The sequence below is a fragment of the Atractosteus spatula genome, chromosome 3, assembly GCF_055471065.1.
Source record: "Atractosteus spatula isolate fAtrSpa1 chromosome 3, fAtrSpa1.hap1, whole genome shotgun sequence".
Lineage (NCBI taxonomy): Eukaryota > Metazoa > Chordata > Actinopteri > Semionotiformes > Lepisosteidae > Atractosteus > Atractosteus spatula.
The window spans coordinates 48581947-48596353 of record NC_142708.1 but is presented as its reverse complement, the minus strand read 5'-3'; the positions used below and the strand labels follow the sequence as shown (position 1 = coordinate 48596353).

The following is a 14407-nucleotide window of genomic DNA, read 5'->3' as shown; positions in this document are numbered from 1 at the left end:
CTTGTTCTCCCCCTGTTCATCCTCACATAAATTAAAGTAAGCACTTTGAAGGTTTTTTCTGATTTGTCATCCGGAGCGCAGAGTGAATCTGGCTTTGGGCTTACGTCATCAGCTGACAGAGATTGGAAAGGCGCAGGAGGTCTGGTTCTTTTTTTTTAAGCACATGAAATAGTTTAAACTGATGTGCACAAAATGTAGCTCATTGTTCAGAGTTATCATTGCAGTGCAAATAATGACCATTTTTTGGTGGACAAAATTAAATCAACATCAGTCATCTCAGTTCTTTATATGGTGCAAGAATATGAACACCAATAATATTAAATCTCTAATAGTAAATATAAGCTATAATCAATATTATTTCTGTTATACAGTACACAGTACCTAGCGAATGTATTCAGACTCTTGTACAGTTTTACGTTTTGGTGATTAAAAGCAAGGCCACAACCACATTGGAGTGGCTAAAGAATAAAAGCGTGAATGTCCTTGAGTGGCCTAGTCAAAGCCCTGGCTTGAATCTTTTTCCAAATCTGTGAGAAGACTTGAAAACTGTTTTCCATAAGCGATCCCCAAGCAGCTTGAGAGAGCCCTGAGTTAATCTCCGTAGAAGAGTGGGCGAAAATGGCACCAAATGGCAGTGTGTATCATTTGGTAACTTCATAAAATGGGATACTAAACTAACAGTCTTGAGTACTTTTGCAAGGCATTACATAGCTATATAAAAATGTATGCTGTAGTATTATTGTAATATTAGATAACAGTCTGATTTTGGAAATAAGCCACAACATATGGACAGTGATAAGATAAGACAACACATTTTATTTTAAATAGCTGACATTAGGAATGTACTAGCTATGGGTACCAGTAAATAATTGCATATAAAAATGTGTCAGAAGGGCTTAAGAGATGCATCTGTAATGAGATTCAAGCTGTATCAGTATATATTCAAACAGGCTTCCTACTTCATACTTCAATTGTTCTGTCTTTCTGCCACTTACCATGATACATAAAACGGCCAGAGGAAATAAATCGCTCACAAACGCACAGATATAGTTTTTCTCCTGATAATTCCTCAAGATAATGCCATTTTTTCCACAGCTTTGCACAAAATGTTACCTTTTCATTTCACCACTTGAAATACTGCACCCTATGGGAACATACTCAGATTTTAATCTCGGAGGTTTCTGAGAATGATTGGAATGAGGACTTCTTGTGGGGAAAAACAAATCTTTCACAAACCCAGTACTGCACATTGGTAAATCTCTATGAAATTTGAGAAAGGAGAATTAAGTTAATACATGTGAATCATGAGAGAAATGAGGACACTGTAGGTTGTATTCCACTCAATTTATCTCCCTTAACAGAACGTCTGACTTCTGTGATGCAGCTTGAAATGTGTTCACTGTACTTTGTGTTTTTTATACTTTATTAATACTGCTTAATATTAATATAATTTAAAGGTAAATGTAAGAAATAACTCGAATATTCAAGTAATTCTGAAAAGTAGACATCTTTTGTAAATCTGTTACCAGATATAGCATTATGACAGCATCACCAGGCTTTGTTAAATATAAGCACATGTTCTGTCACCTCACAACTTTCTGTACAAAACATACTGTTCTAGCCTTTTCTAGTATTTGAATATTTCACATATATAGGACTGATTCATATGTTATGATAAGGAAATCCATCCATTCAGTTTCCAACCACTCTATCCAATACAGGGTAGCAGGCGGTCGTAGCCTATCCCAGCAAGCAATGGGCACCAGGCAGGATACACGCTGGCTAGGATGCCAGTCCATTGCAGGGCCCACACAAACAACACAAGCGTGCTCATCCTGGGGCCAATTTTACAAAAGCCAGTTAATCTACCACTTTGCCCTTGGACTGTGGGCGGAAACCAGAACACCCAGAGTAAACTCGTGCAAACGCAAGGAGAACATACAAACTCCACACAGACAGCACCACATGAATTGAACCCAGGGCTCCAGTGCTGGGAGGCAGCAAAACTAAGCACTGCAACACAGTGCTGCTCACGTTAAGAACATTTGATTTTCAATTAAAAAAAAAACAGAAAGTTGACAACTTGCTTCCCAGTAAAACATGCCAAACCAACATAATCAAAAGAAAAGTCAAATTGTTTATGCCCTAAATACAGGAAGCCTTTAAATTACACTGTGTTTGCTTATCTTTGATATTAACACTAAGAAAATGAAAGCTGAATTTATTCTTTCATTTGCTAAAATGCAAACAGGGAAATTTACAGTATATAAGTCAAGTCTGAGTGACCGTTGAAAGAAGGAGATTTGTAACTATAGCTTTATTTTAGCAGAAAGCCTGCATAAGTACAAATTTTAATTTTTAAGGTTTATGTTCTGGGCTGTGACCATTACAATAATATAGTGACATGCATACTATTAGAAGCAGGAATTTTCCTCTTCTTTAACTAACAATATAGATTTAATATTCTGATTTCTAGACCAAAGGCGATGAGATTTGGTTTTATAATGTTCTTTCTTTTAAAGGAAAACATCTTGAACCCTTTTCAGTTGAACAGATGCTACCTCATGCTGTTAGCTGTGAAAACAGCAGCAGCAAGCCTGGCGGAGGTTGTGATATTGAATATTCACAGAATAGTCATTGTGCCAAAAAGACTGGTGAACATTTATTTCTACACGTGGAGAGGAAGCTATTTAGTCACGCTGCATGGCGACCTTGCAAAACAAGATTATCGGTCTCTGGTTTAAGCAGGAATAAACACATGAGGACCAGCTTAGCTGTGCTTGTAAGGTGCATTTAAAACTGGAAACAGGAGTTGCTTTCTATTCTCAATGATTGTGAAAGTCCACAACATGCTACCCAGCTATGTTGTCAAAGTGGATACCATTCTTTAATTTCGAGAAATGAATGGATGAGACCTTCTGTTTAGTTGACAAAGCAACCAGAGGAGCTTTAATGTGCTACAGATGGGCCAATTACTTCCTTTCCTTTGTAACTCTACTTCTGGTCTTGTATTCTTAACATAGAAAATAAGGTTCCTTGCATACCACTTGCAAATATATGAATATGTGTAGTAGTTAGACATAAGTTTTGCAATTTTGTTCATATGTAAATCCAGCTTGCTGGTATGATACCATTGACAGGTTGTGATGATGGTCACAGAGTCAGGAGAAGCCAGGAAGGAGACATTCCCTTGGTCTGGGTTCCGTGGTTTGGTGCAGAAAGAGATTAAGAAAGCTTAAGAAATCCTTCTTTCTGGGCCATAAGTATGGTTGTACATAAAGAAGACTAGAAAGAAAATGGAGTCTACAGCAGTAGATGTTGAGTCAAAGATTTTCATCAGCTAGTACTGAGGAAGCCTGAAGACACCTCTTATAGATTGTGAGGGGCAACTTGATAAATGTTAAGACATCTTCAAGTACAAAGTTAAATCTTTCACTGTTTTTTTATTTACTTTCTGCCTGCTTGGATTTACAAAGGTGTTTCTTCCATTCGTTAATGGCTTAGTTGAGCACTTTCCTGATTTTTTTACATTTATTTTTTAAAGCTTAATGTTTTGAGTGACTTGATTAAAACACTCTTTTTCCATGGACTCTTATATGGGATGTCAGCCAGTCAAACCTGTCAAACCAGTTTATCAGAATCACCATCTTGTGTCACATTGTAGAAGAGAAATTGCTAGAATCTACTGGTTTAAAAGTTGAATGTCATCTTATGAGAAGAATATATCTTCATCTCTTACAGGTGCCTCTGACAAACGGACAAATGTGCCCGCCTTCCCGACCACAGATGAACTGTAACCAAGGGCACTGTCTCCCCCCCCAGGCACCAGTGGCCCGACACCCCTCCAGGGAGCAGCTGATCGATTACTTAATGCTGAAAGTATCCCAGCAGCCACAGGGCCCTACCCGGCCGCCCCAGGAGGTTATGCAGCAGGAGGTACGGCCTTGCAGCATTAGTCTGGCTTTAGTCCAGTAAAAAAAATACTTAAGGAAACAATACATGTTATTGAAAGACCATGAAGTCTTCCAACACTTACTCAATAAAGAGGTAATACCCAGTGACAGAATATTTGCTAAAGTAGTGCAAACGAAACTAATTAATTATAGACCTGTAGACTTACTTCTGCATGGGTGTAGACAAGGGGGGTCTTGCTTAAGTAACATACTTCTTGACCATGCTACAGCTGTAACGGATACAAACAGAGCACATGATGTGGTGTACTGTATTTCGATTTTCAGAAGGTGATAATCCTCGTAAAAATTGTACTTGGTCAATGGAGTGTCAGGGGCTAAAGTAACGGAATCTTTTCTGTCTTGAAAAATAAAGAATACGAGAGGCTCTCTTATTAGTATTCAGGATCCTCAAGGCAATGTCGACCTCTGCACTTCTTCAATGAACAGTAAAACATGAAACGGAGGACACACATGCAAACTAAGGGGAAGTGCATTTAAACCAAGAGAAGGAGACATTACACAAAAGGAGTGTGGAACAAGCTACCCGGCCATAAGAGCATTAGCTGATTAATTGGTTCATTAATTTGTGTTTTTATAAATAATGGTAGCAGTTTAAAAGAAGCCACCTTACACCATAATAGTTTCTTAAGAGGTAGAAGAAATTTGTGAACTTTTCATTCTTAATAAAGGACAGGACACTTTCAGATTGTTATTAAATTTATAAATGGACTTAATAAAAAACATACTTTTAAACTTTATTATGCAGGCATTTCATTAAAGTATAAAATAAATAAAATAAGTAATGAGTCATGTTTAAAAGGACTCAATTATGACACCATGTAAGGTTGTCAGTCAAAGAAGTTTCTAAAGCTTTCTTGATGCCTGGAGAACACTTGTGAATTCAGTTTTACTCAATCCCAAATTAATGTTTCCTAACATTGTATTTGGATATTTTTTCAATGTTACCTGCATGATTCCACACATCCTGCAATTCTGCAGCATATTGTTCTGTGGTCTAATCTAAACTCAAACTCAGCTACTGCTGAGTCTGCCTTTCGGTGGCTTTGTAATCCTCTGTTGTTAGACAACGTCTGCCAGAGTCTGGAATTCTGCAGCAGGAATGCAGCAGATTTCTTCCATAGGATATTCACTCGACCCCTGCCTGGTAGATGGAGGTGGAAAACATCCCATAAATGCTCAACTGGGGTCAGGTCTGGTGACTGGGGAGTGAATACATCAGTGTCATGCTCATCAAATCATTGGGCAACCACACGTGGGCATTGTTGTTATTGAAGATATCCCTCCCTAGAGGAAAATAAATGGTGCAATATAAGATAAGATCTCTTTATTAACCATATACAATTTGTTGCATTAGGAATTTCATTTCGCATACCCCAACTTACTCTCCATGAGACGCACAGATAGGGAGAGAGAAGCTTGGGGTCAGAGTGCAGGGTCAGCCATTTAACGGTAAACCTGAAGCAGCTGGGGTTAAGGGCCTTGCTCAGGTGCCCAACGGAGTAGGATTCCTCTGCCAGCCGTAGAATTCGAACCAGAAACCTTCCAGCCACAAGCCCAGATCCTTAGCCACAGTGCCACTGCTCTGCCCTGGTGGAGGGGGTGAAGATGATCACTGTGTAACTTTAAGTATCAATTAGCGTTGACCTTACCTTGTAATAAACCATGCCAGGAAAATGTATGCCACACCATCACAGAACCACCAGAACCCTTCACTGATTGGACTGAGTACTCGGGGCTGTAGAGTTATTTTGGTTGGCACCGCACACAAACTCATTCATTAGTCTCATCCATGGCGAAGAATTATTTATTTGACCATATTTGCATTTCTTCGGTGCTTCGTATGCTCTTTGCAACACTAGATAGCCAAAAAATATTTGTACACTCAACCCGACTATGGTATCCCACTCTGTGGAGTTCTCAACAGACTGTTTTTGATTAAATTAGTGGCTCACGTCACAGTCCCTCAAAATTTTTCGTTGATTTGCAGTTGCATTTTCCGCTTTGCACTCAAATTAATGCACAAACATCACAATCCCGGAGTGTTTCCAGCCACTTTTGCCCATCGCTCAGGATGTCTTTCCCTCGAACCTACATGCTGACATCTCCATAGACCTTCTATAGCTTGTAAAACATCACAGGTCTTGATCACTGAAGCTTCTGCTAAACATGTCATAACAATCATCCCTCAGTCAGTCACTGAGGTCTTCTCAGCCAGGATTATCAATTCAATTCAACTTTATTTGTCATTATACTTACACGGGTGCATAGTATAGTGAAAAGTATTTCTCATTAGTCTCTCAGGTGCAGTATATAAGTAGAACAGCAGACAAGACAACAGACAATAATACAATAACATACAGTAATACAGCAACAATGTAAACAATAGTATGGTGCCAGTGCAAAATTTTCAAAAACTGTGCAAATAAGAAAACAGAGAAAAGTATACAAACAGGACAAAAACAGTGCAAAAGTAATTCAGCGAACAGTGCAAAAATAATACGGCGAAAATTAATAAATCGTACAAATAGTACAGTTTTAAGTACAATTTCAGCTTACATTCAGTTGTCGTGTATGTAGTGTTGTAGGAGTACAGTCATTGTGGATACAGGAAGAAGCGAGGAGAGATCATAGTATGATGGGAGGGAGTGGGGACGTTACCAGCTTGACAGCTCTGGGGAAGAAGCTATTTTGGAGTCTAGTTGTGTGCGACTGGAGCATCCGGAACCTTCTACCAGATGGTAGGGGGACAAACAAGTTATGACTGGGGTGAGTGGGGTCAGACATAATTTTGGTGGCTTTTTTCAAACTCCTGGTGTTGTAGATTTCCTGGATGGATGGTAAGGCATTGATGATGATGTGTTTTGACCATGTGCTGCAGTGCCTTACGGTCAGATGCGGTGCCATTGCTGTACCAGACTGTGATGCAGCTGGTCAGTATGCTCTCCACCGTACATCTATACAAGTTGGTGACGATCCATGGATGCAGGCGTATTTTCTTCAGCCTTCTCAGGAAGTACAGCCGCTGTTGTGCCTTCTTGATGAGACTGGAGGTGTTGAGTGCCCATGTGAGGTCCTTAGAGATGTGAACACCTAGGAATTTGAAGTTATTCACCATCTCCACCGCAGACCCTTCGATATAGATGGGGGAGTGGACTTTTCCTTGTCTCCTGAAGTCAACGATCAGCTCTTTGGTTTTGCTGATGTTGAGACATAGGTTGCTGGTTCGGAACCAGTCTGCAAGTTGTTTTATCTCCACCCTGTAGGGAGTCTCATTGTTGTCAGTGATCAGGCCCGAGACTGTGGTATCGTCAGCATACTTGATGATGATGTTTGAGCTGAACATGGCAGTACAGACATGGGTGAACAGGGAGTAAAGCAGTGGGCTGAGCACACAGCCTTGAGGGGTACCAGTGTTAAGGGTGAGCGTGTTGAAGGTGAGGTTGCCAATCCTGACAGTCTGGGGTCTGCTGGTGAGGAAGTCTCACCAGCACCCAAAGCCTATCTAGCATTTAAATATGACTCTCAGCATGCTGGGATGTAAGTTGCTTCATGAAGGCATGAGCCACACATTTGTAGAAGCCCTTACTTTCATTATACTTGGTGTCCCTCATTTACCCAGGTTTCTGCAAGTTTTGTCCACTGCCTGTAGGTGTAACTTTTTTATGTGAGGGTAGAGGTCCAGTTCAGACAGCATTTGCTTGACCTTGGTTTCAGTATGCAGGATGTTTAATATGTCAGACTGTTTCGATTCAGAATAGCTTTGAGGGACATTTGTTCTGTTCTACTGCCTTATGCCACTGTGTCTTTTGTCTCTGCCGGATTGGACTCGCACATCAGTAGGGATTGTCAGATTGGAAGGATAACTCTCCAGTAACTGAGTGAAACTACAGTAGCAGCTTTGACTCATTTTCCTGGCTCATTCACCTGTGAGTCCCTTGCCAGCTGCTACAATTTCATTTTTATTCAGTGTCTTTTATTACCTGAGGGAATAGAAAAGAAATGGTCAGTCATTATTTTAATGTTTATAATGTTCCCAATACTCTTGATTTTGTTTAATTTCCCTCCTCCAATGACTTTTTGTGTGATTGAGTCCTTGTATTTCCTGTCAGGCTTATATTTTGAAAGCTGATATTGGCTGTCTTGTAACAGATGGAAAGGAATTCCAGTGGTTTTTCTTGCAGAACTCATTCATGTGGTGTGCAGAGAGTGAGCCATATAAAGAGGTCTTTTTTCCTGGCATACGAGAGTCAACACTGGAGTTAAACAGGGGTCATTATAATACCAAAACTGGGCTATCTTTTTTCTAGATAAACTAAAAACATTTTGCAACTGAGGGGTACAAAAAATAAGTGATGGTACTTCAGAAAACTTAGAAAAATGTGTACTGAACTGAAGTACTTATTCTGTGCCACAGTCCTGAATTTCCTTAGTGGACTGTTGAAAAGGGCCAATCTACTGGATTCTAATCTTAACAGATTCTTATTGTATTCTGTACTCTAATAAAGCTACTTACTGTGTTTCAGGTCCATGTCAAAATTGAGAAGAATCCTGAATTGGGTTTTAGTATATCGGGAGGTGTCGGAGGCAGAGGAAATCCATTCCGGCCGGAAGATAATGTATGTATTTTAAGAGTTTTCATATTTAACATTTAATATTGAACGTAAGGACTTAATTGGAATGAAATGTTAATTCCACACTTAGGACAGCTAAACGTTTTTCCGCATGGAATTAACTTTTATTTTTGTTGGCAACCAAGCCAACACAAGCTGACGTAGCTCCTCCATGAGTATTTAAAGTACTTAATGTTAAATATGCCAGTAAAAGAAAATCACAGACCTGAGTGTTGATGCCCTACATCTGAGCATATAGTTGAAGACATGTACTATGCTTACACACATGGATGTTTGTGTTTTCTTTTCTTTTCGTAGCCTAGTGCTCATGATTACTGTTAATAAATCTTCATCTGCTTTACAGGGTATATTTGTAACACGAGTCCAGCCAGAGGGCCCTGCATCAAAGCTTTTGCAGCCTGGGGATAAGATTGTGCAGGTAATGTGTGGAGAAGCTCTAAAAATAATCTGATCAGATAGTTCACTAATGAGACATATTTCCACCTCATTTTATATTGTACTGCCAGATAGGAAAATGTAACTGAGAATGCAGTATTTTGTCGATTGTTCTTGAAATTTGTTTTAATGTCATTCATGCTAAAAAAAGGAAACAATGATTACCTATTTTCTTTCTTTTTGTGATTCAGAGACTGAATTGTGGATCAGAGTATACATTTGTTTTCATTTTCAGTGTATTTCAGACTGCTAACCTTGCGAACAATGAAAACCAGTCATGGAAAAAAATTGAAACCATTATACATCAACGTTTATAGCAGTGTTCCAAGTATCTTGCCATGACTGCTTCACGATATAGAATAGTTTATTACTGTATAAGCAATATGTGTACATAATGGATTTCAATAAAACAGCATTCATTTGAAATAATAACAGAAGAATCAGAGGAAAGCAGGACAGTATAAGAAATCCTTAAATGCAAAAATATGCATTTCAAGATTGAATTCCATGGATATCTTTAAAATTTTTAATCTATAGACAAGGAGCATGTAAACCCATTTTTTGGCCAGCACGTTTTCACTAAGCACTTTAAAGCAATGTTCTGCAAACTACAGTGCCATTTACTGGATACTTACATTCCCAACTATGGCATTATCAGAGTTCTGTGCTTTTTGAACAAAATAAAGCAAATACATTGAATAAGTGTGGATCATATCTTACTGTAACAGTGTAAGGATATTCTATAATTTATATTTTGCTAAAATTAATTTAAAGTCACTCTGTACATTCATTTATGCTTATTAATTGCAGTGATTAAACTGTTGTTGAGCATATCCGGGAAATGATTTCTGTGTTTCCTTTGGTAACACGTCATGTCAAACATTTTTAGAATGTTTAAAAATATCTGTTGTTCATTTTCTAAAAAGATATTTTTTTATGGTACAGTATGTATCACACGTTTTTGCAGAGGTTAATGCTTAATTATACTTATTAGAGGACTGTTCTAATGCTGATGTTTTTCATTGCAGGCAAATGGATACAACTTTGTTAATATTGATCATGGACAAGCGGTTTCCCTGTTAAAAACATTTCCCAATACTGTGGAACTTGTCATTGTCAGAGAAGTGTCTGCATAGAGCCCTGATCACAAGAGAAAAAGCCCAGCAAGAGAGACCATCTTGAGGGGGAAAAAACAAACTGAATGTTTGCTTCAATATTTTTGTAAACAAAGGAGCTGGTTATATATAAATAGATATATGAACTGCATCCATTAAAAGAAAATTTGAGCTTTGGGAAGGGGGAATACCACTGTGTTAAGTGGAAAGGGCACGCGTCTGGAAATAGGCATTTACAAGGCCTACACTGTGGGATTTTATTTTATTTTTTAACAAAAAGTCAGTGAATGATATACTCCTACATGAACAAACCTGTGTGCTTTCTGTACAGACTTGTAGGTTTATTTTTGAATACTTCATATACATTACTAAATAACATAAAGAGCTCTTGTAGTAAGCCTAAAGTGTAGCCGGTGAGCAGATGGCTGGGCTGTCTGCGGCCTAGATGTATATGCCTTTATTTTTAATCATCTTTTCTAACTTTTAAAATGCTGAAAACCACTTCTGTAGATGTAAGGGAGGGGGTGGGAGATTTGGAGGACAATGCTATGTGCATATTGTGAAGATGAATGTGGTGCTGGATTGAGTTTTTGTATTTGGGCCAGATTAGATTCAATCTTTTAATTTCCCTGCTAGCCAGCAGTTGTTGATATATCCAGGGACAGCTTTGAATGGCTACATGTCGTTGTGTGACACAGACCTGGATGTCACCAGCAGTGGTCGTTCATTAATGACTTGGATTCTCATGTCTGGGACAAATCATCTGTTTCTCTGTGGTGTTAGACCTCAGTTGTTTATTACACTGGGGCAAAAAGGGTGGCCAATATTGTCTTCTAAAAAGCCATCCGGCATGCCAGTCTGAGATCAAGTTATGCACTGCTTAGCAGCTTTTACCACCTCACCTACACTTGGTGCAAAGTACCTCTCTGAACAGCCTTTTTTGATGTTTGTGTTTATATAAGTGCATCAATAAATGAAAAACCACTGCCTGTGTCTTTATAATTTGGCTTATGTTATTGAGGTAATTTGTTGTGATGTTATGTTCTATTTAGAAAATCATGTTAAACTATCTTTTTAACGGGAAAGGAAAAATACACTGAAGAATGTCCCTGTATACGTCTCCAAATGTGAAATATCAAAAGTACTGGAACCTGTGAAAAAGACATTGGGAAATTTGGGAAATATTGTTTGGCCTTAATTTGCCTTGCCTGGAGCACGTGGGAACAGGAAGTGTGTTGCTAGGTAACCAAAGTAAGTGCATGAACTGTGGCACAGTGTTGGCAAACTGCTGAGGATCCTGTAAGTGTGGAAGGGTGGTTGTGCCAGATCCTTTCCATTTTTATTGGCATGTATCAAAGGGCTTAACTCTTAGGTCTACAACTGCGAATTAACGCAAACAAGGCTCGAGTTATTAAAGGGTTTCTGACACCTTTGTTTTAAGTGGGGAAAAAAACATGATCTGCCTTTCCTTAGTGTACAAAGTATCCTTTTAAAAATTAAACGTGACTTTTTTACATTTTTTTAGAGAAAGCTTTTCATACCAGATTCCAGATGAGATTTTACAAAAATGCTAGGTGGAAGGCATGCATACAACTGCGCAGATTAGTAATGCCATAGAAGACCAAGAACTGTTTGAAGCAAGGTACTGATTCACACCTTGTGATCTGAGCAATATTAAAGACTGATGTACATGGCTAATGAGGTGTGTCCATCTGATCTAATAAGTGATACACTTGTTAAATAGCAATAGGTTACATTGTCTCCAGAAAAATATTTGCATTTTTTTATTCTGAAAGGAAACCCTTTAAGTACTCTTGGTTGTTATACAGTATTTTATATTTTTAGTTTTGTAATGAAGACATAGGAACTTACATTTAGAATTTGTAAGGAAAAGCAACGAAAAACAAGAATATGCTTCCCCCCCCACCCCCCAGAGTCAAAATTCAAAACTGCCCCCAGCTTTTGATGATGAATAACTTTTGCATCAGAAATCCTGCAGCAGAACTGTCGAACCCCACCTACCCCTCAGCCTTCAGCCAAACCTAAAACCAGCAGTTTGTGGTTTTAGGTCTCTCGCTGTTGTTTGCAGACATTAAACTATTCATTACTTACCTGGAGGTAGCTATCACAAATCGCCATTTGTAAAGGGGGGGTAACAGGACTAATATTTGATAAAGGCTGCATGTGCCACAAGGGCGATTTTATATACAGTGTCTATTTTTTTTAAACTCTTCTGTTGAACCAGTGTTTTTTATTTTTAAATGCAGCAAATAGCTATGTTTACATGTGGCTTCAAACAAGAACCATTACACACACTGAGAGACTGTGGTGTAAAGCATATTCTGTGCATTAATTAATTAATAACTATAATAATTGCTTACACTTATATAGTGCTTTTCTGGACACTCCACTCAAAGCGCTTTACAGGTAATGGGGACCCCCCTCCACCACCACCAATGTGCAGCATCCACCTGGATGATGCGACGGCAGCCATAGTGCACCAGTACACTCACCACACATCAGCTATCAGTGGGGAGGAGAGCAGAGTAATGAAGCCAATCCATTAAATTAGAGTAATGGTTTCTTGTCATCAGATGGACTATTTTTTTCTGAATAACACAAGGAAGCTATTGTATCTGGTCTGGCAAAATTACTAGATATATTTAGGTCCCCAAAGACAATTTGTAAGTCACCTTAAAAACTGAACTTCCATGTAAACATAGCTACTTTTGGCAATTATTTTATCTATTTTAATAGGTTCAGTTCTTTAATGATATTGGCATTAAATTGACTGACCCTAAAATACCTAACTTCATTATAAACAGTTTCATTTATAATGTCTTTATATATTAGTTTTGTGACTTTTCATAATGGGATCATAATGCTGTGGTACAGCATTTATCGGGCAGATGGCCTAGTCAGCTTCTTTTTGTGTCTTTTCTAAATGGCATCAGACGAAACACTTCACCCTCATTATGATTTGTCTGGGCATTTTCTGGCACTTTTGTTTCCCCACTGTGCACCACATTTCATTTATACTAAATCTTTTTTTTGCCCCCAGTACTTTTAAAAATTCAGGCTTCTCCTTGTACAAAGGCTTATTTTTCTATCTCCTATTACAGGCTATGCTCCTGTAGCTGGAGTCTGAGCACACCGGAGGCACACTTGAATATAAGCACTTCCCTGTCGGAAGCCAGTTTTGTCTTTCCTTAATGTAACAGCCGCAAATGACTGTTTGTCTCCATTACTGTTTATCTTCAGTTTGTCAGTGAAAAATCATAACCTCAACAAAAGGACGTTGATAATTTGGAAGAATTTCTACCTTTGCTCCAGTAATTTTGTACGTTTTATGGGGAGGACATAGATCTCTGCAGGAGAATCTCCAACTTTTAGATCTGTATTCTGATATTGATGACATTGAAGAGACGAATAGCAGGTATAAAGAAGCTAGGTATTACACTGCGGATCATGCTTTCTTTTGCCAAATCATTAAAGAATTTCTTCCTTTTTTAAAAAAAAATGCTCAGATGAAATCATGTTGCAGCATATTGTTTTATTTATTTAGCACATTGTGTCTGTGATTTAGGCATTACTAATCATGTGTAAATACTTAAAAAATACATAAGGCATTAGCGGGATACATTTTTAAAACCAGCAATAAATGAAATGCAGATACAACCCCTTTTACTGTATAACTCTCTAATTTCAAAGGTTTCTCTGTAAGCAGCTACAATGAAATGATTGATATGCATTTATTCAACATTCCAGATTTTGTATATAATTAAACTGTTTTGAGGTAACCTGTGGATAATAGGAAATAAACTAATGCTCTTTAAACTTTGTTGTGAAAGTGGCTGTTGGTTTTATTTACAACATTCTTTATTATTTAAATGTTTCCTGTAGTTCCCAGTACTCTGTAGCAAGCTGTAAAGAATGTATTTTATTGTCATTGTGTACCACTTATGAAGCTGAGACACTGAATCAGCAGTTTATTGGAGGAATACAACTCCTAAATATCTCAGAGATTATTTAAAATGAATAATAAATTGTAAAGTATCTCACTCTATATATAGGAGCCTAAATTTATTTTTCATTCTCAGTGTTGTAACAAAAATAAAGCGACTTTTATTTGGGCTTAACCTTGAAGCCTACATGCGGAATCAGAAATTTAAATGTGGGTTAAAGGGGGCATTTATTTAGTAGAGGATCTATTGGGCCTCCTCAATATCTATTTAAAAAATTAAGTGGATGT

The 14407-nt window shown here is 38.1% G+C and overlaps 1 protein-coding gene across 8 annotated transcripts in view; it reads left to right on the top strand.

Annotated features, from left to right (window-relative positions):
• The window catches only part of erbin (erbb2 interacting protein), a 132352-nt gene extending 118359 nt beyond the window's left edge, over positions 1-13993 (top strand). For all 8 annotated transcript variants that reach the window (XM_088909898.1, XM_088909896.1, XM_088909901.1 and 5 more), the window contains 4 exons: positions 3742-3936; positions 8498-8590; positions 8949-9023; positions 10069-13993. In XM_088909898.1, coding sequence (XP_088766024.1) covers positions 3742-3936; positions 8498-8590; positions 8949-9023; positions 10069-10176 — 471 coding nt within the window. In that variant the 3' untranslated portion in view covers positions 10177-13993. The remainder of the gene's footprint in view (positions 1-3741; positions 3937-8497; positions 8591-8948; positions 9024-10068) is intronic.
• The last annotated feature ends 414 nt before the right edge of the window (positions 13994-14407 follow it).